The 26522-nt window shown below is 38.6% G+C and overlaps 1 protein-coding gene across 5 annotated transcripts in view; it reads left to right on the top strand.

Annotated features, from left to right (window-relative positions):
• The window catches only part of lrrcc1 (leucine rich repeat and coiled-coil centrosomal protein 1), a 98624-nt gene extending 72896 nt beyond the window's left edge, over positions 1–25728 (top strand). For 4 of the 5 annotated variants that reach the window (XM_052023198.1, XM_052023195.1, XM_052023196.1 and 1 more), the window contains exons 16-20: positions 10143–10306; positions 16052–16260; positions 18005–18142; positions 20568–20703; positions 23405–25728. In XM_052023198.1, coding sequence (XP_051879158.1) covers positions 10143–10306; positions 16052–16260; positions 18005–18142; positions 20568–20703; positions 23405–23527 — 770 coding nt within the window. In that variant the 3' untranslated portion in view covers positions 23528–25728. The remainder of the gene's footprint in view (positions 1–10142; positions 10307–16051; positions 16261–18004; positions 18143–20567; positions 20704–23404) is intronic. The other variant, XR_007956896.1, reaches the window with a different exon arrangement.
• The last annotated feature ends 794 nt before the right edge of the window (positions 25729–26522 follow it).

The raw sequence follows: 26522 nt of genomic DNA, 5'->3' as shown, positions 1-26522 counted from the left end.
AGAAAACATTGATTGAGTTCCCACTGCTAGAACAGTTTGAACCATTCTCTCCGTTAGGGTATTAATTTACAAGGTTATCAGGAGCTAAGAAAAAACCCCATCCTTCTAAGTTTTATTAGGCATTCAGGCTGTCAGTCATGTCATCAGTCAATCATTAGACAGGCAGGCTGTCATCATGATGCTGAACTGTCTTGTTCATTTTTTGGATTATTGAATCATATTAATGAAATTGTACCTCCTACATGTGGCATCTTTTAGGCAGCTTGACCCCTAAATGAACTTGCTTCCTTTTCCATTCTTCTCTAAGGAAGATGATCACTGGTTGGCTTTGTTCTGATACTTGGCTACGTAACTGGTTATTTAATCAGGAAGAGCAACAAAAGACCTTGAAGATTTGAAAAGAAAATTGTCCACTGGGTTTGTGGCTCTGCTGTCATTGTCAAAATCTATTTTATGATGGACCTTTGGAATTGGCAAAGTACAGATCTCACTAATCAGTTGGATATAGACCTAAATTTGAAATATCATTATTTTAATCCAATCTTACCCAACTTCTCATAAGCAAAAGGAAATTTAAATTGTAGAACCCAAGTTAAGGCAAAAACAGATAGATGACTGATTCTTATGCCAACAGAGAGCACTGTTTTGTTATGGTACTTGGGTTTGTACCCCTAAAAGAAAAGGCATCTGCTCTGGCTACATGCTGCTGTTCCTTGAACCTGGTGCAAACCCCTGCCCCTGGCACTCCCCAGCAAAATATTGCCTGTGAGAACTGGCTTTGGGATGGGTGGGACAAGTCATAGAGCTGTACAGAATGGAAACAGGCTCTTCGGCCTACCAAACCTGTGCCAAATGCAGTTCACTAGATTGGAAGAAGTGAGAGTGAATTACTGCTTCACCTAGAATGATTGTTTGGGCCCCTGGATGGTGGGAAGGGAAGAGGTGAATGGACAGGTGTTGCATGGGAAGGTGCTATGGAATGGGGAGTGGAAGATGAGGACTTTTGACAGTCGCAGCAGAACCACTAATGGACACAAACCCGTCGGATTAAGTTATGAAGTGAATGGTCCATGAGAAATGCAGAGAGGGGTAGATGGTGGAGCTGGCTGGACACAAACAATCATTTCGGGTAAAGCAGTCATGCACCTTAACTCCTATCTGGTCCACTGCGTTCAGTATTCACAATGTGGCCTCCTGTTCATTGGATAAACCAAATGCAGTTCCTGATCTTCCATTTTATTTCTCAATTCCACTCCCATTCTGACCTAACCACCTTCACTACCATAGTAAGGCCAACGTAAACTATTTTCCATCCAGACAATTTGGATTGAACAATAAATTTTCTGACTTCAGGTAGACTGCTTTGTCATCATTTCCCATCACCCAGTATCTTTAAAATATCTCACTGTCGGTGGTCAAACTCCTTTATGACCTGATCTGTTTGAACTTATCTCCATATAATTTCTTGTCATACCCTTGCACCTCTTCCAACCTCTACTTTGAAAACTGTAAAACCTCCACACTTTCCCCAGTTTTGAGGAAGGATCCCTGACCCAAAACATTAATTGGTTTCTCTTTCCACAGATGCCGCTTGACTCGCTGAGTTTTTTCCTTCATTTCTGTTGTTGTTTCAGATTACAGCATTTGCAGTTTTTGACTTCCTTGAATAGTCTCCCAGAAGTTAAGAAAGCTTATGGGATACTAGCTTTCATAAGTCGTTGGATCGAGTTTAAGAGCCATGAAGTAATGATGCAGCTTTACAAAACTCTGGTTAGGCCACACTTAGAGTGCTGTGTCCAGTTCTGGTCGCCTCATTATAGGAAGGATGTGGAGGCATTGGAGAGGGTGCAGAGGGGATTTACCAGGATGCTGCCCGGATTAGAGAGCATGGATTATGAGGAGAGACTAAAGGAGCTAGGGCTTTACTCACTGGAGAGAAGGAGGATGAGGGGAGACATGATATTAAGATATTAAGAGGAATAGATAGAGTGGACAGCCAGCGCCTCTTTCCCAGGGCACCAATGCTCAGAACAAGAGGACATGGCTTTAAGGTAATGGGTGGGAAGTTCAAGGGAGATGTCAGAGGGAGGTTTTTCACCCAGAGAGTAGTTGGTGCATGGAATGCACTGCCTGGGGTGGTGGTGGAGGCTGATATGTTGGTCAAGTTTAAGAGATTGCTATTTAAGATAGAGGGATATGTGGGAGGAAGGGGTTAGATAGTCTTAGGTGTGGTTTGAAGGGCGGCACAACATGGTGGGCCGAAGGGCCTATATTGTACTGTATTGTTCTATGGTTCTATAGAATTGACTTATTTTAACAAAGGGCTCAGCAGCCATGAATTATCCAGTTTAGTTTGTTCGTTTTGATCCATTATCAAGCTGCCGCTTAGCCTGGAAACAATGGATAGAGAAACTCCCAGTTTGTGATCTTTATTAGCAGTATATAAAACATTTACTCCTATGGTAGTTATGGCATAATGTTCTAATATAGAGTGTTCCTGATCCAATTCTATGTCCCACAGATGGTCGCTGTTATTGTTAGATCAATGATTTGGATGTCAAGGGGGAAATTTGCGATTGCATTTTCGGTTCTGATTCACCAGCTTCTCTTTGTCAAATTACGATCAAGATCTTGTATATCCTTGTAAATTTACTGCTTCACTTTAGGGCAAGTGGGTTAAGTTCACAACAAATTTCATAAGCACTGTCTTAGGCTCACTGACATTGGTAGTTTGAGCAATGCAAGGTGGGGCAGTTTTATAATGCAAGAAGTTTCTGCTCTTCTCTGAACGTGACACATGTAATTCTAACCACCTACACTAAATAGAATTACTTTATTTGTCTCTTGCATTAATTTGCATATAAATGGAGTATTTATTGGTAAAGGTTGAAATGAGATTGAGAAACACATACTGATGGATTCTTTAGACCCAGATAAGATCATTCAATATTGGACAATCACATTTCTTGTGATGAAGTAAGGAAATAAAGGGATTTGATTTTACAGCTGCAATGCAATTATTTATAGTAAACGCATTCTGAATTGAAATATCAGCACTTCATACTAAGTAACGCATTGCATTGCATTGAAACAATACTTCCAAGAGGTTGTCCAATACTATTTAATAATTATCCGTTATGAAGAATGAAGGTCATTCTGCTGAAGTGGAAGCTGTGATTTGGCTCCACTAGCTTCCTCACTCAGGGAATCAACAGGTCACCCTGCAACCCTACTGCACTTCTGCTCCATTCTGCCTGTCATCAGACGGGCAATCCAGTTATCCAGGAGCAGATTTGCTCGGTGAATTCCTGTCAGTACCATTTCTCCAGATTGTCCAAAAGGATAAGGTTGACAATTTTTGACCGACTGAATCTGGACACCTTATCCTGTATGTGCTTTATTGTCTAAGTAATGTAAAATGTTGAAAATAACTAATAATGTTGATACATTATTTTTATCAATGCAGTCAAAACTGATGAATCTGAGTTTATTTTTTCAATTTTGACATCCCTGGTAATTGTTGAAGGAGGTGACATGAAAGGGAAAAATGTATGCAGCAGATTGGTCTACAAGAGCAGAAGAAAATAGGAGCAGGATTAGGCCACCTGGTTCCTCAAGCCTGCACTGCCATTTGGTATGATTATAGCTGATCTGTTCCAGGCTTCAGCTCCTTTCCTGTGCCAGTTCCACAAAGCCCTCAATTCCCCAATCTTGAAAAAATTTCCTTATCTCCTCTTTAAGTACCTCCAGTGATCTAGCCTCTATAACCATCGAGTAGAGAATTCCAGAGATTCACGACCCTCTATGAGAAGAAATTGCTATGCACCTCTGTTTTAAATTACTGCTCACTAATTTTGTAACTATTTCTTTTTCCATCAGTGAAAACATTTCAACATCTACCCTGTCATATCCTTTTAGGATTTTTTTTAATAAGATCACCCCTCATTCTTATAAACTCCAAAAACAATACTGATCTAACTTTTCTAGCTGGTCCTAAAAGGACAACTCTAGAGTTTCAGGAATTAGCCTAGTGAGTCTCTTCTTGACTGCCTCCAATGTTGGAACATCTTCTGTTAAAAAAGGGGACAACGACGTAGGTAGGAAGGGGGATGAGGTCCTGAAAAGTGAGTTTAGGGAGCTTGGCAGAAGGCTGAAGAACAGGACCTCAAGGATAGCAATCTCAGGATTGCTGCCAGTGGCACGTGATAGTGAAGGTAGGAATAGGAGGAGATGGCAAATAAATGCGTGGCTGAGAAGTTGGTGCAGGAGGGAGGGTTTTAGGTTTTTGGATCATTGGGATCTCTTCAGGGGAAGGTGGGGCCTGTACAGAGAGGACAGGTTACACCCGAACCTGAGGGGGGCCAATATCCTTGCAGCCAGGTTTGCTAGGTGGTTCGGGAGGGTTTAAACTAGTTTGCGAAGGGGATGGGAACCAGAGGAGTAGGTCAGAGGAAGAAGAGGATGGGGAAAAGTCAGATCTGACAGGTAGAGAGGCTTTGAGGAAGGAGAAGCAGAGTACAGGCTATAAAAGTAGTAAGGCGGATGGGCTAAAGTGCATTTACTTAAATGCAAGAAGCATCAGGAATAAGGGAGATGAACTGAGAGCTTGGATAAGTACATGGGACTACGATATTGTGGCTATCACAGAGACATGGCTGACATCAGGGCAGGAATGGATATTGAATATTCCTGGTTTTCAGTGTTTTAAAAGGGATGGGGGGGGGAGAAGAGGAGGAGGGGTGGAGATACTGGTCAGGGACACTATTACAGCGGCAGAAAGGGTGGATAATGTAGAAGGATCCTCTCTAGAGTCAATATGGGTGGAAGTTAGGAACAAGAAAGGAGCAGTTACTCTACTGGGAGTATTCTATAGGCCCCCTGGTAGCAGTAGGGATACTGAGGAGCAGATTGGGAGGCAGATTTTGGAAAGATATGAAAATAACAGGGTTATTATAGTGGGAGACTTCAACTTCTGAAATATTGATTAGCACCTGCTTAGTGCCAAAGGTTTAGACAGGGCAGAGTTTGTTAAGTGTGTCCAGGACGGATTCCTGTCACAGTATGTTGACAGGCCGACTAGAAGGAATGCCATATTAGATCTAGTTTTAGGTAATGAACTGGGTCAGGTGACAGATCTATCGGTGGGTGAGCATTTGGGGGACAGCGACCACTGCTCCATAACCTTTAGCATTGTCATGGACAGGGATAGGAGCAAAGAGGACGGGAAGATATTTAATTGGGGAAAGGCGAATTATGGGGCTATAAGGCGAGAACTAGAGGGTATAGATTGGGATGACATTTTTGAAGGGAAATGTACTATAGAGGTGTGGTCGATGTTCAGGGATCTCTTGCAGGATGTTAGGTATAAATTTGTCCCGGTGAGGCAGAGAAGGAACAGCAGGGTAAAGGAACCATGGGTGACAAGGGAGGTGGAACAACTAGTTAGGAAGAAGAAGGCAGCATGTGTAAGGTGTAAACAACAAGGATCAGACAGGGCTCGTGAGGAATATAGGGTAGCAAGGAGGGAACTTAAGAAGGGGCTGAGGAGAGCAAGAAAGGGACATGAAAAGGCTTTGGTGAATAGGGTTAAGGAGAATCCCAAGGCTTTTTACTTGTACGTGAAGAGCAGAAGGATGGCTAGAGTAAAGGTAGGTCCGATTAGATACAAAGGTGGGAAGATGTGCCTGGAAGCTGTGGAACTGGGTGGGGTTCCCAATGAATACTTCCCTTCAGTATTCACCAAGGAGAGGGTTCTTGATGACGCTGAGGACAGTGTTGGTAAGGATAATGTTCTAGAGTATGTAGATGTCAAGAGAGAGGATGTGTTGGAGCTGTTAGAAAATATTAGGACAGATAAGTCCCCGGGGACTGATGGAATATTCCCCAGGCTGCTTCGTGAGGTTAGGGAGGAGATAGCATCTTCGAGTCCTTGTTGTCCACGGGGATGGTAATGGAGGATTGGAGGGTGGCAAATGTTGTCCCCTTGTTCAAAAAAGGTAGTAGGGATAGTCCAGGGAATTACAGACCAGTGAGGCTTATGTCTGTGGTGGGCAAGCTGTTGGAAAGGATTCTTAGAGATAGGATCTATGAGCATTTAGAGAATCATGGACTGATTAGGGACTGATTTGTGAAGGGAAGATCTTGCCTCACTAGCCTGATAGAGTCTTTGAGGGGGTGACCAGGAAGATTGATGAGGGTAGTGCAGTAGATGTGGTCTACATGGATTTTAGTAAGGTGTTTGACAAGGTTCCGCATGGTAGACTTCTTCAGAATGTCAGAGGCCAAGGGATCCAGGGAGGCTTGGCTGTGTGGATTCAGAATTGGCTTGCCTGTAGAAAACAGAGGGTTGTGGTGGAGGGAGTGTATTCGGATTGGAGGGCTGTGACTAGTGGTGTCCCATAGGGATCGGTTCTGAGACCTTTACTTTTTGTGATATTTATTAATGACTTGGATGAGGGGGTGGAAGGGTGGGTTAGCAAGTTTGCAGATGACACAAAGATCAGTGGTAGTGTGGATAGTGTGGAGGACTGTCGAAGATTGCAGATGGATATTGATAGGATGCAGAGCTGGGCTGAGAAGTGGCAGATGGAGTTCAATCCGGAGAAGTGTGAGGTGGTACACTTTGGAAGGACAAACTCCAAGGCAGAATACAAGGTAAATGGCAAGATTCTGAGCAGTGTAGAGGAGCAGAGGGATCTGGGGGTTCATATCCACAGATCACTGAAAGTTGCCACACAGGTGGATAGGGTAGTTAAGAAAGCTTATGAGATGTTAGCTTTCATAAGTCGTGGGATCGAGCTTAATAGCTGCGAAGTAATGATGCAGCTTTACAAAACTCTGGTTAGACCACACTTGGAGTGCTGTGTCCAGTTCTGGTTGCCTCATAGGAAGGATGTGGAGGTGGTGCAGAGGAGATTTACCAGGATGCTGCCTGGATTAGAGAGTATGGATTATGAGGAGAGACTAAGGGAGCTAGGGCTTTACTCATTAGAGAGGAGGATGAGGGGAGACATGATAGGGGTATACAAAATATTAAGAGGAATAGGTAGAGTGGACAGCCAGTGCCTCTTTCCCAGGGCACCAATGCTCAATACAAGAGGGCATGGCTTTAAGGTAATGGTGCGAAGTTCAAAGAAGATGTCAGAGGGAGGTTTTTCACCCAGAGAGTGGTTGGTGCATGGAATGTGCTGCCTAGGGTGGTGGTGGAGGCTGATACGTTGGGCAAGTTCAAGAGATTGTTGGATAAGCATATGGAGGAATTTAAGAGAGGGATATATGGGAGGAAGGGGTTAGGTAGTCTTAGGAGTGGTTTGAAGGTCGGCACAACAGAGTGGGCCGAAGGGCCTGTATTGTTCTATGTTCTATGGAACCAGAACTCTGCGTGGTACTCCAGGTACAATCTTACCAACAGTCTGTAGCATGGTAATAATCCTCTGTTTCTCAACTCCATCTCCCTTGCAATCAAAGCCATGATTTGGAAAGCAATACATAAAAGGGAGTTCATTGATAATTTTCAAAAAAGAATTCTTGAGAAGGACGAATTTGCAAGAAAGTAGGATTCATTGAAGAGGTCTTACAAAGCTTTTCCAAAATAGATCTATTGAACCCCTTGTTTAAATTATGCAACTCCAGAAGAAAATTCAAGGAAGTGCAATGCCATCAAGTTAATTCTATTTTTTAATTTATTCCAGGTTTATGATGGTCACCGTTGACTAAGGTAGTCCATTGAATTTAATTTGCAAATGAACTGGGTTCTTAAAAAAATACATTCTCCCATTTCTTAATTAAAGGAAGTAAATTATATGGTAAACTCTTTCCTTTTGTGCATTCTGCTGTAACTTGCATTGGCACCAACCGACATGAAGTCTTGCAACTTCCACCTGATCAGCATTAGGTGAGGTTTATACCCATCTTTAAGGGAAAGCTCTCTTAATTAGATTGTTCTAGTGTCACTGACATTGGGAAATTTAGCTGTAGCCTGGTTCAAGGCTGGATAACTCGTTGCATTTTAATATCTACTCACATTCACTCACTCTTGTGAATTTCTATTAATGTTGAACTGTAGTCATTGACTTCACCTGTCCAGATTTTTTTTAGATTTATTTCAAGCTACCTAAAGTTAATTCTGTAGGAATTTAAGTAAAATAAACCATTTCAGAAAAAAATCTAAAATACCATCTTGAAACTTGAAAAATCAGTGGTAATTAATGTGTTGTTTATCTTCACCCATTGAATTTTATGTCAAGAGCAATTTACTATTGCCAGTGTCATCATACTCAATATGTTTGTATCAAGTTCCTTGCTGCTGTCTGAATGGCATTATTAACACATTTGTATTACAAAGGGCAACATTTACCATAAAATAGCAGGGTAATTTGTTAAGTATTGCAATGTATACCCAGTAATACTTGAATGCTCTATAGGTATCAATAAAGAAAGCAGAAAAGATGGTGGAAAAAATAATTAATAACAAATTATTTATACAGAATAAAACATTTGAGTTTAATCTAAAACGTACATTATTTCGCTATGGTTAATTTTTTTTACAAGTACTCCAATGTATTTATAGGAATCTCTTTAGTAAGATTGTGTAAAGCTATAATGCCATCTTGTGGTTTTATAAGTAACTTCAATTTTTTAGAGGCTTTACAGATAGTGAAACTCTGCATACCTGATCACTGTAAAATCACTGCTATTATGTTTTCCACTTCGCATGCTGACCTGGAATTTCATCAGCCACTTAACCCAAATCCTTATTTTAGTCAGGTCTGTATTCAGCTACACTACTGAGGAATTAACCCAAAAGGACACTTTGAACCATTCTTTAACGCTCTCCTTAATTTCAGCTCTCTTTTTCTCCAGAAATGTGCAAACTCCTCCCCCCACCCCCCCCCCCCCCCCAATTATCTACCCCTGTGAAGTCCTTCATTCGTGTCCCACTTAACATAATCTAACTCCTCCCCATCCTATCCTCAAATAATTCGGACATTCGTGCAGCATGATTGTCATTTTTGTAACCCATGCTTACTGTAAACTGTTCCTTTTAGCTTGGTATGTGATTTTATTTTTAATTTTAAAAAAGGTCTATAATTATCCAGAATATCTCTGCTTCGCATTTCAAAAAGGGGTCCTACACCATTCTCCAATCCTTTCACACAATTGGCAAGCTCTGGGATACAACTTCTAGGCACTTTGCAATTCTCCCCCCTCTGGATCCTACAATTTTTCTTACTAAATCACTGTAGCCCAGCTCACCTCATTTGCATTTACTGTAGGTTCACCTTTTTTGCTATTCTTCTCAATAAAGACTTCATACAGGTACTTACCTAAAAAAAAATACTACCACGCCTTTGGGTCGTCCGCAGATTGACTAGCCTCTCTTCTTAAAGCACACCTCACTAACCAATTAATTTACAAAGGCAAAATATTGCAGATGCTGAAAATAGAGAAAATACTGGAAGTACTCTGCAGGTCAAGCAGCATATTTATTTCTCCCACCACTTTGTGCTTTCTTATTGATATACTTACAAAATACTTCGATCAAATATTTTCCCTTAAACTGCCTTTAAGTTTTTCTTGTTTCTATATACCATATCTCATTCTCATTCACTTTTTTCATTATTTTTATAATTACTAACTTTTCTGTTCACAAATTGATTTAGAATGAATGTATCTTAAACTTTTTATAAATATATTCAATATGAAGCTCTGGATTTTTCAGTCGAATTACGATATGAATTTAGCTCTTTAAAATCTAAACAGAACTAAAATTGAGTTTAAGAATACTTTAATAAAAAATTGAGAACACTTTGTAAGGATGGTGAAAATCAGTGGCAGGATTAAAGGATTAATGTATTTATATGCTAATGAATAATAGAATGTGCTTTCTCTAGCTGTTTTGAATGTTAAATTTGCATTCATGTAGAGATCATAAAGATCGTAACAGGTTCAGTTTGAAGGTATATAAAATGTATTGGTAAACATGATTTATATCCACAAGATTTAAAATTGATCTTGCATTGAACAAATGAGACTCACTGCTGCAAAATTGGCTTCTCTGTTTACTGTATTGCAAACACCTGTCAACCTTGTATAATTTTGCATTTCTGAGTGGTTCCTATCAGTGTACTTTTACTACACAGGCTCTTCTTTGGCACAAGACAGAGGAAGGCTCGAGGCAAGGATTGAAATGTTGACCTCAGAGATGGAATCCCTCAAAAGACAGAATGAGCAAGACATGAATGCTTTGAAGATCAAAACAAAGATTGTGGATGATCAAACAGATACTATTAGAAAACTTAAAGAAGTGAGTTTCTCATTCTTAAAAAAAAAAGTAGTCTGCATAATAAGAAACAAATTGTTCATGTTACACTTTCTCAGGGAAAAAAATATTTTACTAAAAGTAGATCACACTAAAGATCAAATTTATTCAGGCTTTGGATTTAAATACAGTCATTTCAACAAAAATAATTACAGTTAAATAGTGCATTTGAGAATCAAATATTATTACTTTACAAGAGCGTTATCAAATAACATTTGACAAAAACTATTACATGAAATGACCAAAAGTTGCTTAGAGGCAGGTCTTAAAGAACATTTGAAAAAGATAGGTGGAGAGATGTAGAGACTGAGTTCCAAAGGTTATGACATTGACAGCTGAAAGGGATTTGGAATTGTTCACGACACTGGAATGAGAGAGGAGTGCAGAGTTTCTTTGAATATTGGTTTGAATGGGGAAGTTCTAGCACAGGCAGCTTAAAGGGCACAGGCAGCTTAAAGGGCACATCCAAAAAAAAATGCAGTGTCAACTATTAGGCAGGTCTGAAGTTGGGCTTTTGATGTGGTGGGGGGTGAGGAGTGAATTTTCAGTGATCGGAAAGCATAGAACAGTACAGTACAAGAACAGGCCCTTCGGCCCATGATGTTGTGCTGATCTAATTAAATTAGTAATCTAATCAAATGCCTAACTAAACTAGTCCCTTCTGCCTACACAATGTCCATATCCCTCCCATTTCCTGCACATTCACGTGCCTATCCAAGAGCCTCTTGATTGCCTCTATCATATTTGCCTCCACCACCACCCCTGGCAGGTCATTCCAGGCATCCATTCCACTCTATGTTTTTTTAAAAAAATTGCCCAACACATTTCCTTTGAACTTACCCCCTCTCACAAATGCATGTCCTCTAGACATCTCAACCCTGGGAAAATGATACCATCTGTCTATCTATGCCTCTCATAATCTTATAAAACTCTATCAGATCTCCCTTTAGCTTCTACCGCTCCGGAGAAAACAACCCAAGTTTGTCCAACCTCCCTTTATAGCACATGTCCTCTAATTCAGGCAGCATCCTGGTAAACCTTTTCTCCACCCTCTCCAAAACCTTCACATCCTTCCTGTAATGGGGTAACCAGAATTGAATGCAATACTCCAGATGAGGCCCAGCTAGAGTTTTATAAAGCTGCAACTTAACTTCCCAGTTCTTGAACTCAATTCCTCGACTAATAAAGGCAAGCATACCATATGCTGCCTTCACCTCCCTATCAACCTGTGTAGCCACTTTCAGGGAGCTATGGACTTGGACCCCAAGATACATCTGTACGTTAACATTGTTAAGAGTCTTGCATTAACAATGTACTGTCCCTTTGCATTTGATCTCCCAAAGTGCAACACTTCACATTTGGTCAGTTTAAGCTCCATCTGCCATTGCTCCACCCATATCTGCAACTGATCTACATCCCGCTGTATCCTTTGGCAGTCTTCTACGTTCTCTTCCATGGGCAAGTCGATTCTGAATCCAAACATGCAATTCACTGTGGATCCCATGCATCTTAATCTTCTGGATGAGTCTCTCATGAGGGACCTTGTCAAATGCCTTACTAAAATCCATGTGGACAACATCCATTGCTCTACCTTCATCAATCACCTTCGTCACCTCCTTGAAAAATTCAATCAAGTTAGTAAGACACAACTTGCCCCGCACAAAGCCATGCTAGCTGTCCCTAACCATGCCATGGTTTTCCAAATGCTCATAAATCCTATACCTAAGAATCCTCTCCAGTAACTTCCCTACCACTGACATGAGACTCACCATTCTGTAGTTTCCAGGATTATCCCTATTTCCCTTCTTGAATAATGGAACAACATTAGCCACTTGCCAGTCCTCCGGGACCTCACCTATAGCTAGAGAGGACACAAAGATATTGGTTAGGGCCCCAGCAATCTCATCTCTTTCCTCTCTCATTAACCTCGGGTATATCCCATCAGGCCTTGGGGACTTATCCACCTTAATGTTCTTTAAGAGACCCGACACTATCTCTTTCTTTATCGCAATGTCCTGGCATATTAGCATGCTCCACGCTGATCTCCCTAGCTTCCATATCCTCCTTTTTTAGTAAATACTGATGCAAAGTACTCATTTAGGACCTCTCCCCAGATCCTCTGCCTTCATGATCCCTCCTTTATCCTGAGTGGTCCTACCTGCTCCCTAGTTATTGCCTTGTTCTTAATGTATGTATAGAATGCCTTGGGATTCTCTTTAATCCTATTTACCAGGGACTTTTCATGGCCCCTCCTTGCTTTCCTAATTCCCTTGAGTTCTTCTCTGGTGTCTTTATAATCCTCAAGGGCTCTGTTTGATTTTAGTTTCCTAAACCTTGCATACACTTCATTTTTTTTTCTTGACTAAATTCCCCATCTCTCCCACCATCCAAGGCTCTCTTACCTTGCCATTTTTGAATGGGAAATGTTGGGGTTGGTAAATTAGTGGTTCAGAAACATCTGGGAAGGGATTTGAAAATGTCATCAGGGAAGATGTTGGTGGGGATGGTGCAGTGGAGTTAGATCAATGCAAGGTAAGAAAGGGAGTTCACCTAATAGACCAAATTGAAATTGGGAAAATTTATTTGTCCCTGGAGTGTCCACCATGATTCGTGTTCTCCTTGATCTTCCTTAAGAAGCTTTGCATGAGAAATGGCATGCACCCTGGATTAAAATTGATCACTATTATGTTTTACTATAGGCAAAGATTAATTTTCATTGCACAATATTGGGGAAAACAAATGTTTTGAATTTATAGGCACAAATAATTTAGTGTACTATCAGGCAGGTTGCAAATTCATTATTTTATCAATCTTTGAGTACACCTGGTAGAGTTAAGTGTCTTTAATGGTCTATGACCAATTTGGAAAAGAATACAAAGCTTGAACTGTCCTAATCCAATAGGAACACTTTATATTGGAATTACCTACTAGTGTTTAAATTTAAATGTATTCTACTCTGAAGAAAAGTATAAGGGGTGAATGGACTGTCCAATTCATTGGAATGTAATTTTTTTCTAAACCTTGCTGAGGACCACATAGTATTTTGTGGACAACTCCAGTTTTCCACACAACTTGCCTTTTGCTCCAGGTTACAGCATCTGCAATTTCTTGTATCTCCATAATATTTGTGGCTTATCTATATCGTGGCTCTATTTAACCACCTTTGTTCCATATAACTTGATACCCTTAACTGTAAATAAAAATAGATTAATCTTATTTGTGGACATTTTAGGTGACCTAGCTTTCATAGTCTTTTAAGGAAGAATGTTTAGATTTCCACTACCTTAGTGTGAAAATTTATGTTTGTACTCCTTATGTTTTACATTCTTTTACTTAGCAGTAATTGTTTTTCTGTATCACTTAATTATTTTAAAAGAACTTGATAGGATCTAGTGACAATCATCCCATAGAAAAGCAAAACTGGGTTTATACAGCTTGTAATTTAGTTTTTTTAAAATCTGGTATCTTGGTGTATATGAAACAATAACAAAATGTCTGAAATACTCAGGTATTCAGACAGTATCAGTGGAGAGAGAAGCTGCTGCCGCCAATATTTTGTTTTCTCCACCGAGGATTTGGTGAACAATATTTCAAACTATATTTAAATCTGAGGGATCTAGTGAAATTTGAACTACATTAGAACCATCGAAGGTTCATGGCTTAGGAGGTCATTCAATATTTCCTGAAGACATGGGAGGCTATTCAGCCCGTTGAGTCTTTGTTGGCTCACAGCGCAATCCCATTCCCCCATGAATTTTCCCTGTGGCCTATTCTCTGCACAATCTCATCAGCTCCCTCCAGATTTTATCACTCACCTACAGAAGGGGCCAGTTAACCAACCAATCTGCACATCTTTGGAATGTGGGTAAAAGCTAAAGTACCTAAATGAAACCAATGCAGTCAAAGGAAGAACGTGCAAACTCCACATGGACAGCACTGGAAGTCATTTTGAACCCTGAACCTGCATTATTGGAGCTTTGAAGCAGCAGCTCTTCTATCTGTCAATCTGAGCAGCTCATTGTGTATGAGCCAATGGAAAAATGAGTTTCCATCTTCCAGTGCTAAATCTGCAGCCCAAAAGGTCAGTGCTCTTCATGTATGTATCCTGACAGATTTATACTATCCATAACAATTAACAATGAACATCATATTTCTTAGGTTACATTTAAATACAAGGAATCAATAGTGAAATTTGTACTACATTTTGAATTTTTTTCCACTCGAGTTTACTCTGTATTTTTTGCACTTAATATTGGGATTGCAGATCTTGAAGTGGATAATATGCACAGACAATGACTGAACAAAATAGAAATGAATAATGAAATCAATTTAGCCAATAAAGACCACAGAACTCAAAATGATATTAAATCTGTAGGAATATTTTATTCATGGGAAGCAACTGGTAAGAGCAAAAGGATTTAGGTCTCCGTGCACAGATATTCAAGTAACCAAAAAGGTTAATGAAGTGTAGGCTTCTGTTTGGAAGAGTGCAGTATATGCCTCAGTTGTACAGATCCTTGGTAAACTCTCAGCTGAAACTTCACACACTCCTTCGAACAGCCTCAGAAAAGGATACCAAGCAGACTCAGTAGGATATACAATCAGAAAAAGTAATTGCTCTAAATCAGAAATATTTACAGAGTATACTGGAGATAGTCCTACCGTTTCTGTGGGGAGAGAAATAGTTTGTGTTGACTGTGCATCAAAAAAAATTAGGAAAAGGGCATTGAGATGCAGAGAAAACTGGGTGGGGAAGGAAAGAACAAAAGAGATAGTCTTTGAAAAATAAATGGCAGGGAAATAACTGGAAAGTGATGACAGTGGAGCAAGGTAATGTGATGGGTAATGAAACAAAAAGTAAGAAAAAGATATAAATAGGAATATTCAAATTATTGCTAATTACTGAACTTGGTACAAAAGGCTGTGATGTGCTTAATTTGAAGGTGAGATACAATACTTAATGATAATGTTGATCTTCACTAAAAAGTGCAAGAGCTTTAGGATGGAGACTGAAGATTCGGAATGGGATCGAGATTGAGTCAGATTACCAAAAGTAAGTAGAGTGTTCCAAGCAGTCATTTAGTCCAGCAGTCATTTAGTCCAGCAGTCATTTAGTCCAACAGTCATTTAGAATAGAAAACTGCATTAGCAACAACAAATTAAAAATAATACTACTTTTTAACCAAGAAAGTGTACTTGAAGCTGCATTTGGTGGGAAGAGAGAAGATAAAAGGCTAGGTGTTACATTGTGTGGTGGTACACAAAGGTATTATAGGAAGTGAATGGGTGTTGGTGGTGATGAAGAAATGAAACAGAGTGCTGTGGTCCTTTCAGAATACTTAAGTGAGAGTGGTGAGGGGGCAATATTTCTGGGAGCCACATTCACAGTAGAGATCCCAAAAACAGAGGCAGATGATGCAGTGACTATGGATTGAATATGGAGAACAGAGTTTAAAGTGAGACCAAGGAAACAATATCATGGTTTTGCAGTGGAAAGGATGAGAGAATTGCAGGAATTGAAACAGTTGCAGTTGAATGGCATCCTGTGTCATAAATTTTGTGTGATTCTAAGGTAGTTCAAATTTAACTATTGAATTAACTTTTGGGAAAAGTTTTAATAAATCATTGAATTGAGAATTAATTTTACTACAATTTAGGATATTTGTGAACCTTTTGTACTTGCTGTGTGTCTTGTTTGTCCTTTCTCCTGAATATTGTTTGTCCTTGTAGGGTTTGCAAGAAAGAGATGAACAGATTAGGAAAATTCGGGAGCAAAACCTACAAGATCAAAGGAGCTTCCAGGAGCAATTAGAGAATGAAGCTGCTATATCACAAGATCTGAAAGACAAAGTTGAGAGGCTTTCAGAGCGGAAAAAGGAACTAAAGCAGCAGCTTGAGGAAAAAGAAGCAGACCTGGAGGAAACAAAAAGGGCTTTCAGGTAAATGTTGAATATCACCATTGTTATTTTCACATTAAATTATGTTTTCAACTGCATAATGTCTATTTTAGTTTTGAAAATTATTCACAGTGGGTTTATTAACATTAGACCAATTACATCAAATTTCAAATCATCCATAAGAAATGATTGTTTTATTATAAAATTTACTATACAATACTTCCAGTTGTCTTTCATATTAGCTGTCGTTAATTTTCGGCATTAAGTTGTTGTGATGTACTTGAGCAGTATTTGTAAGGGTATGTTAAAGTTGGAAAAAAAATCCACCCATTAATCTTTCTTAAGTTCTTCTAACTCCAGTTATTCAGTTTGTTTTACTTGAATGGGTTCCTCTAATCCTTTCTGGCAGCATTTCCATACCCAGCTAATTAATTCTTTACATGTACCTTCTTTTGCCTCTTTGTATGTCATCTCTGGCTTGCTGTCAGTGCTGAATTGAAAGGTTGCTTGTAGCACCATTCCAAAGACACAAGTACAAAACCTAGGCTGCACTACCTGTCCAGTGCAGTACTAAGGCATTTGAAAAAGAATAGCGGTGTTGTTCCCAGTGTCCTGACAAAATTGTATTGCCTTAATGTTCTTACTTTAAATATTTTTTATGATCAACATGCAATGTATCCAAATGAACAACTTCTATTGAAGCTTTTCCATTTTGATATTTGAGATTCCACTTAAAATCAGTTGTAACTGCAAGAAGTCAAATAGAAATTACATAATAATTATGTAAAGGTAACAAAAAACTTGCTAAAATTAATCCTTGCTAGAAGCTTTGGATATTCTCATTTCACTTTAAAGAGTTGAGACAGTGACTTCTTATCTAAAGACTAAAGGAGGTTTATTTCATTAGACTTATCAACCAAATACATATTTGGTCCTGAAACAGCTTTATTTCCTGATTAAAATTACTTAATGTCACATTGATGAAACTAAATGAGATCCTATATTACAATCAAGCTGATTACAATAAATTGGCAAACATTTGTTGTCTGGAAATTTATGATAAGCTTTTGCAGTACGTTTAAATATTAAGAACAGGCAGAACATCCTTTTCACACAGTTCTTTTCACCTGAAGGTATTCTTGTAAAAGGCAAATGAATTCTGAAGTTTAATCACTGTATTCCAGTTTATATATTGTAATTACAGTTTTTGTCAATTGGCCTTCCTATCACAGTTTTATGAAAAATAATTATTGCCTTTTGTAGTCAGTGAATTTTAGTCTGTTTAATCACAGCAATTCCTAAGTGATTGTAATACTGTTGTAGGAGATGATGATATTTAATTCAATGAGCATATTGCTGTAAATAGGATAATCATTAATTCTCAAGCTGCACACCTCGACTGAAAGTGGCTTATTGGAAGGTACAGTCCCTGGATCAGAAGAGATGTGGTATGTTTAACAAAATTGCTGTAAGCCACATGAAAATATATTAATTAAAATTCCAGAATTACAAAGTTACTCTATACATATTTGATGAAGGTTATAAGTGAACTACCAAATGCATCATGTTGAAGGTATTCAGTTTCCTACAAATTACTTTCTTCTCATATGTAATAAAAAACAGTAAATGCAAGAAATATTCAAACAGTTCAGGCTGTTTCTGTGGAGAGAGAAAAATGGAGTTTTAGGTTGATGACTTTTCAAAACTGAGTATTTCCAGCAATTTTTGCCCTTAGTTTGGATTTCCAGCATCTGCTATGTTTTGCTTTTGTCTTTTGTATTCATAGTGCTGTAAATAAGAAGTGGCAAGATAAAGCAGAGATACTGACAATATTGGAAACACAGGTCAAACACATGAAAGAATCCTTTGATGCTAAAGAAAGGAAACTTGTTGAAGAGAGAGACAAAGCTTTGGAAGCTCAAAAGTAAGTTTTGGCAATGATAAAAAGTATCTTAAATTTAGCTACTCTACTTGTTCTAATAATGTTAATGTTTCATCAAGTAATTCTTTATACTAATAATCTCCATATCGCTGCATCGGCTATCCCGATCTCATACATTATTATCAATATTTGTTCAGCAAGTACTCTTGGATGGTTTTTCTTTGATTTGCCTAAATTAACAGTTTAATTACTAATATTATTGGTAATATTATTATTTCTTAAATAATGAGTCTTCCAATCTTTTGAGTTTCTGGATCTGTTTTATCCCTTTGCTTCCACGTTTTAATCCAACAGATTAATCTATGCTGCAGTTATTGATATTTGTAAATGATCTTGACTCAAAGAACACAAAACAATATTTAAAGTAGTTATATAATTGATACCCTTTCTCATATAAATTCTAGTTTAAGTATGATCTTGCTGAAAATTTGTTCTCTAGATTTTCTTCAAATTCAACTGCAAGAACCTTAAAATAATCTGTCAGTCCACTGACTGATATTTATAATATTGAGAAACTGGGAATATTACACAAGGTTTGGGTCTGGAATCCAAATCACCCCTGGGCAAACATTTTAAATCCTGAAGAAAATGACTGCTAGTAAAAACACAAAATAAAATCCAATAGATAAATGCAATTTTATTTTTGAGTTTTGCTTAATCCTATTCGAAAGATGGAAAAATTAATGCATATCTAGAAATTGGACTGCCTACAAGTCTGGAAAAATCTTGTAATTTAAACAGTTGTTTCGCTGCAGACCAACAAACATTTTATGGATCCACCACTGGAAAATTCATTAGTGCATGAGGCCCAGGGTATCTTGTTGTACTGAACAGGCCTTGTGCACCTAAAGGGCTTTCCTTTGCTCTCTGCTATTGCAGAGTACATTAATGAAATTCATTAAGCCTGCGATTGGAGGTGGTGGGGGATTGCAGGAGAGCAAGGCCTAGAGGTGGACTGGAGAATCAGGTTTAAGAATTTGGTTTGGGCCAGGATTGGTATGTATTGGGCTTGGAGTGAAAATTGGCTGTGAAGGATAGTGAATGGTGGAGGGGGTTCAGCATTGAGTCAGAAGGTACAATTACTTTTTAGGTTAAGGCACCTTAATATAACATGGCAGCAAACGTAAAAGTCCTTTGCAAATGGCATATGCTACCCATGTATAAATGAAAATTTCAACACTTGCGTGCATGTTAAAAATCCTTTGCACATCAGATGCATGATGGACCCAGAAGTAAAACTGCAGACTTTGTACATCTTGCACAAGGTTCCTAATTTTCAATTACATTTCACTTTCTATTAAAATTGAATTAGTTAGCGCCAAAAACATGTCCAATGTGATCCAATTTCTGGTCAGTGAAACTATTGCTTGTATTGAAAAAATTGTATTACAGTGCCACCACCTGGCCTGATGTGCATTTAGAGACTGGCAAATTAATTAGTTTTAATTTTGAATTTGGACACCGTCATTTATAATCAAAAAAGTTGACTCAAATATTCAATTTAAGGCTAACAGTGAAATGTAAAATTTTGCCAATGGAAAATCCTCACAGACATTTCTAGAAAGATATGATGTTGTTCAAAATGTTACCATGATTTAAAGAACAGGATACTCCTCTGTTAAGTAAACCATGCTCCAAAATATCAAGAATTAATTCTTAACTTTTTAAAAAATTAATTACAAGTTTCTTGGCAAAACTGCAAAAACCCCATTGATTTTACAGTTTGATTAAATTGATTTCTAATGGTAGTTCAGCACCCCTTACCACCTTTATTTACACAGCATTTCAAATATATTGTTTAAAAAAAACTAAAATATTTTGAATTATGTTACATTAACTCTTGGTATTTTGCTTGTAGTATACATTATTATTTGCTGTTACTTGGAAAAATTGTAACATCCCACTGACTCTCAACCACTCAAAATGGAGAGGGGAGCATTCAGCATGATATTTGAATCCATTTGTCAGGAACACTCAGAATTCCAATTTAAGCAATGGAGGAAGGGCACCAGGTGCTAAACTACCCTACAGCCTGCCCCTTCAAGCATCCCTACCCCACCTGTGGCAGAATCTGTGGGTCCCACATTTACCTCCAAAGCTATAAAAATGGAGTGGAAGCAAGCCGTTCTTTATCCTGAGGGGGTGGGGGGAGGTATCTGAAGTGGTGCCGATTCCTATTTTTATGTGTTAATTCTCAAGATAACTTCAGCGTTGTCATAATTTTTTTTAAAAATCAAGGAATTATCCAGTTTTGCATACATTCATGATTTCTTATCACTTGACTGTAGTCTGCAGAAAATGACAAATTATTTATATTTTTGCGTTTTATTTTTTATATACAAGTAATGGATTTTTTTGCATATTTATTTAAAACATTTTGATGTGTTATTTGTCCAAAATCACCAAGGGCTGCAGCAGAAAAACTTCATTCCATGGATGATGCATTCAGGCACCAGCTTGAGGCTGTACAGGTATCTCAACAGACCCAACTTCTGCAGTTAGCCAATGAAAAACAAAGTGAAATTGAAGCAGCAAAAGAAAAGGTAACACTATCTCTTCCTGGTACACAGAACAATATATATAATACCTCATCACAAAATATCTTGCAAACAATGCAAACTAAGCATTGGTACTGTTCTTATTTGAGCAAATATGGCAGTCAGTTTATGCACAATATTGACCAGGGCTGCCTGCTCAACTGTGATTAATGCTGTAGATTCTTTATATTCGGTCAGCCAAACAAGGCTGTGGTTTAACATCTCTGATAATGCAGCACTCCCCAGCACTGAAAACAGATGAACTTATAGCGTTTTATTTTGTATTCAGAGATATTACGTCACCCGGGTGAAGGGAATCAAGTGGGCAAAATCTCATTCAGGTCTAGGTCAATTTGGGTTAATTGGCAGAAAACTTGTTTGGTTCAGAGAAATGTACTTGGTCCACATTACTCAATTGTACCCTACACCTATTATCCCCGAGTACAACAGAACCTGTTCATATTGTTTCAAGTCCACCCTTCCCAGCTTAGAGGAAAGTCTCCCACCATCTTAGCCAAGATAACATTAATAAATAAGTTCCCATTAAGGCAGACGTTAGTAATAATTCTACCAATAGCACCAAATTTGTTAATCACTTTACAAATAAAGCATCATTAACTGCACTGTTGTAAACATGTCACAATAATAAATACTTTCCTTTCTTCAAACCAACATATCTCTGCATTCAAGTCATATTTTACATTAGGAACAAATACAGGATTACTTGTAAATTTGGTGGGCGGTTCTATACTGTAGAACCACATTCAGAAAGAATTTTGTCACTTGGGACCTGCATCAAATTGCAAAAACATTCTTATTTTTTTCATCAGGCTGAGTTACAAATGAATCCATATCCCAGATCTGACAATATGTTATCCCCAGTTCATTATAGAGAAGGAAAATCAGAATCCAGTTTATTGTTACTGTCTTGTATGTTGTGAAATTTGTTGTTTTGCAGCAGCAGTACAGTGCAAAGACATTAAATTACTATAAATTACAAAATAAATAGTGCAAAGAAAGGAATAATGAGGTAGGGTTCATGGACCATTCAGAAATCTGATGGGCGAGGGGAGGAAGCTGTTTCTGAATCGTTGAATGTGGGTCTTCAGGCTCCTGTATGTCCTCCCAGATGGTAGTAACAAGAAGAGGGCATGTCCTGAATGGTGCAGGTCCTTAGTGATGCATGCCACCTTCTTGAGGCACCACCTCTTGAAGATGACCTCAGTGGTTGAGAGGTTGTGCCCATGATGTTACTGGCTAAGTCTACAACCATCTGCTGCGTCTTGCAATCCTGTGCATTGGAGCCTCCATACCAGGCTGTGATGCAACCAGTCAGAATGCTTGCCACCGTACATCTATAGAAATTTCCAAGAGTCTTTGGTGACATACCAAATCTCCTCAACTCCTGATGAAGTAGAGCCGCTGGCGTGCCACCTTCAAGATTGCATCAATGTGTTGGGCCCAGGACAGATCCTCGGAGATGTTGACACCTAGGAACTTAAAGCTGTTCACCCTGTCCACCACTGACCCTTCAATGAGGACTGGTGTGTGTTCTCCTGACTTCCCCTTCCTGAAGTCCACAGTCAATTCCTTGGTCTTGCTGACGTTGAGTGTGAGGTTGTTCTTACGACACCACTCAACCAGCCAATCTATCTCACTCCTGTACATCTCCCCATCACCATCTGAGATTTTGCCAACAACAGTGGTGTCATCTGCATATTTATAAATTGCATTTGAGCTGTGCTTAGCCTTGTATGTTATGTTAAAATGTTAATCAAAATGCTGCAGGTGCTGGAAATATGAAATTAAAAACAGAAAATACTGGAAACACTCAGAAGGTCAGGCAGCATCCATGGAAAGATAAACAGAATTAATGTTCCAGATCAAAGACCGTGTCATTAACTCTCCACAGATGCTCTTTGATCTGCTGAGTGTTTCAAGCATTTTCTGTTTTTACTTGGGGACTATATTAACTGTTATTTAATTAGCTAGTCTAATATACTGCTTAGGATTATATTTACCCTATAGTTATAAATCTATGTATTTACTTAAATATTTCTCATTAAAATGTTTTGGCATTGGAAAAACATAAATTACTAGCACTTTGGGGACAGAAACTGATAAAGTTTTCCTGTGAGCGTAGTTCTTACAACAAAGAAACCATTTGGCCCTTTGTTAGTCACTTTACAAATAAAGCGTCATTTGACTGCACTGTTATAACTGCACCACAACAGTTAACACTTCCCTTTCTTCAAACCAACATGTCTCTGCATTCAAGTCATATTTTACATAGGAACAAAATACAGGATTACTTTTATATTTTAAAGTAATTTAATCTTTCTCATGCTGGAGTACTTGTGGAAAACCCATGTGTTTATGGAGAGAATGTGCATACTCTACTCAGTCAGAAACTGAGATCAGGCTCAAGCCTGGGATCCTGGAGATGTGAAGCAGCAGCACTACGTGCTGCATCACATTGCTACCATGAAGAGTGAAACAACAACAAAAGTCTAGATTGTAGGTGTTAAAATACCAATGTAAAGAACAATGTAAGCTAAGTTAGAAAGTATAAGCACTTTAAAATGAATCAAGCTCTTTGAAATGCAGGTTGTTTACACAACCCATTCAATACATAATCAATACAAATTCAAATATTTTATTGTGTTCTTTTGCACTATAAAATGTAATCATCTTTTAATTATTTCAGGTCTATCAGGTAGAGGAGGAAATGCGTCATCTTCTTCGAGAGACAGCAAATAGCAAAAAAAACATGGAGGAGAAGATACGCAAGCTCACTAGTGCTCTTAATGACATCAAGCAAGAACTGTGAAGTTGCCACAGACAACTTCCCAATATTTATAAAATCCATGCTATTTATTAAGTGACTGAAATCTTAATCTATTTCTTTCAGTAATTCATCAGAAATTATTAAATCCCACTGACTGGAAAATACCTCTGATCCCTGAATGCCTTATTGTTGGCTCTTACTCTGATTACCCACTGTGGGTACAGGTTAGTGGAAATCTAAATTTGAATTGCACTCAGTTAGCTATTTTTGGCCAATGGAATTTGGAGACAGAAATATTACTTTCAATATCTCTTGCTCTTGGAGTAATGCAGAGTCCTTGCATGTCAAGCTTTCTCCATTTTTAGTCATTGTACACATGGTTCCCTGTTTGTATAGAATATTGAGTTTATCACACTCAGTTGAATGAAAGCAAAATATTGGAAATACAAAATAGGGCACCATCTCCAGAGAGAGAAATAGCATTGCTCTTTTGCCAGATAAGCTTTTTCTAACCTGTAATAGCTTAATTTGGTAACAAAGAACTTGCCATCTAGATTAACGTTTCCATTCCTACAAATTTTTGTTCAGTTTTGGTGTATTGGTTTATTTTTGTCACTTGTACCGAGGTACAGTGAAAAACTTGTCTTGCATACCAATCGCACAGGTCAATTCATTACGCAGTGTAGTCACATTGGGTTAGTACAGAGTGCATTGATGTAGTACAGGTAAAAACAACAGTACAGAGTAAAGTGTCACAGCTACAGAGAAAGTGCAGTGCAATAAGGTGCAAGGTCACAATGAGGTAGATCGTGAGGTCATAGTCCATCTCATTGTATAAGGGAACCGTTCAATAGTCTTATCACAGTGGGGTAGAAGCTGTCTGTAAGTCTGGTGGTACGTGCCCTCAGGCACCTGTATCTTCTACCCGATGGAAGAGAAAAGAGAATGACCCGGGTGGGTGGGGGTCATTGATTATGCTGGCTGCTTCACCAAGACAGCGAGGGGTAAAGACAGAGTCCAAAGAGGGGAGGCTGTTGACCGTGATGTACTGGGTTGTGTCCACAACTCTCTGCAGTTTCTTGCAGTCCTGGGCAGAGCAGTTGCCATACCAAGCCACGACACATCCAGATAGGATGCTTTCTGTAGTGCATCGATAAGTTGGTGAGACTCAAAGGGGACAAACCAAATTTCTTTAGCCTCCTGAGGAAGTAGAAGCGCTGGTGAGCTTTCTTGGCTGTGGCATCTACGTGATTTGGCCGGGACAAGCTATTGGTGATGTTCACTCCCAGGAATTTGAAGCTCTCAACCCTCTCGATCTCAGCACCGTTGATGTAGACAGGTGCATTGACACCGTTCCACTAAGCTCTCTTATCTCCTTCCTGTACTCCAACTCATCGCTGTTTGAGATACGGCCTACAATGGTGGTATCATCTGCAAGCTTGTAGATGGAGTTAGAACAGAATCTGGCCACATAGTCATGAGTGTATAGAGACTAGAGGGCTGAGGACGCAGCCTTGTGGGGCACCAGTGTTGAGAATAATCGTGCTGGAGGTGTTGCTGCCTATCCTCACTGATTGCAGTCTGTTGGTCAGAAAGTCAAAGATCCAGTTACAGAGGGAGGTGTTGAGTCCTAGGTCTTGGAGTTTGGTGACAAGTTTGCTTGGGATTATTGTATTGAAGGCAGAGCTGTAGTCAATAAACAATAGTCTAACGTAGGTGCCTTTACTATCCAGATGCTCCAGAGCTGAGTGTCGGGCCAGGGAGATTGTGTCCGCTGTCGACCTGTTTCGGCGATAGGCGAATTGCAGTGGTTCGAGGTTGTGTGGGAGACTGGAGTTGATGCATGCCATGACCAGCCTCTCAAAGCATTTCATGATGGTGGATGTCAGAGCCACTGGTCGGTAGTCATTGAGGCATGTTACCTTGCTTTTCTTCAGTATTGGGATGATAGTGTAATAAGATTTGGCTACTTGTATGATAAATTACTATGAGATACCAAGCTATAAAGAACTGAAAGATTTAGGGTTCAATTTCTGGCCAAGATAAAGATAATTGATTTGTATTCACCTCCACAGAAGAAAGTATTCGGAGGAGAGAGGGAAAAAAAACAAGTGCAAATAAATACATTAGACTAAGTTGCTATTTTGTAGTTTTAAATTGTTTTGGGGAATAATGTACTAATGACTTACTTTCATTGGGTTGATTTAATGTTCATATATTTTGTAAATGTAAGTTATATTGAGTTCAAGAATATTTTGTACAATTTTTAATAAAATGTTTGTAAATTATAGTTGCATCTGTTTATTACTTTCCATTGCAGGTAATTTTGAAATGATGAACATCTAGATTGCTTATCAGATGATTAAACCTTTTTATTGCAAAAGTAACATTTTGCCATCTCAATGAGGCAAGTGCTTTTAAATTTTACTTTTCTCATTTCAGTTCTACTGTTGCAGTCTTTCCCTTGATCTGCATCCCTAGATCTGAACAATTACTTTATCTTGTATTCCCTTAAGAGACGTGCATAAAGCAATATGAAGCGTTTACCATGTTTATATTTTTTCTGTGATTGATCATCTTTAGCTATTTAAGTTTTAACTTTACAAAATCAGTCATGAAATTGATTACATAACAATTTTGCTGAACATTTTCTTTTTCCATTTTGACTTGATCTTATCCTAATAGCCTCTCTCCAACATCCAGTCATCACCAGAATTTTCCTCGATCTATCACACCACTCTAGATTTCCGAATGGCTTGTTCCAACTTCTGACTTCCTTTTCAATGGGAAAAGATGCTGACACAATTAATATAACTTTATTGTAAATGATTTGTATACAACTACATAACATTATCCCCTTTTCCACAAATAGGAAAATATTCCTGGTTTAAACCATTTTATATTGCTGCATTTATTTTAGTAACTACCAGAGTGCTCCCAGACTATTTGAATCCATAAATTGAAATAAGGGAAAGTTCCCTTTACTTTCCCCATTTAACCAATTCAGCTACTGTATCTCTTGTGTTACTATTTACCC

Source organism: Pristis pectinata, chromosome 9 (assembly GCF_009764475.1).
Source record: "Pristis pectinata isolate sPriPec2 chromosome 9, sPriPec2.1.pri, whole genome shotgun sequence".
NCBI lineage: Eukaryota > Metazoa > Chordata > Chondrichthyes > Rhinopristiformes > Pristidae > Pristis > Pristis pectinata.
The sequence above is the reverse complement of the archived record's forward strand: the minus strand, read 5'-3'. Positions and strand labels throughout refer to the sequence as shown.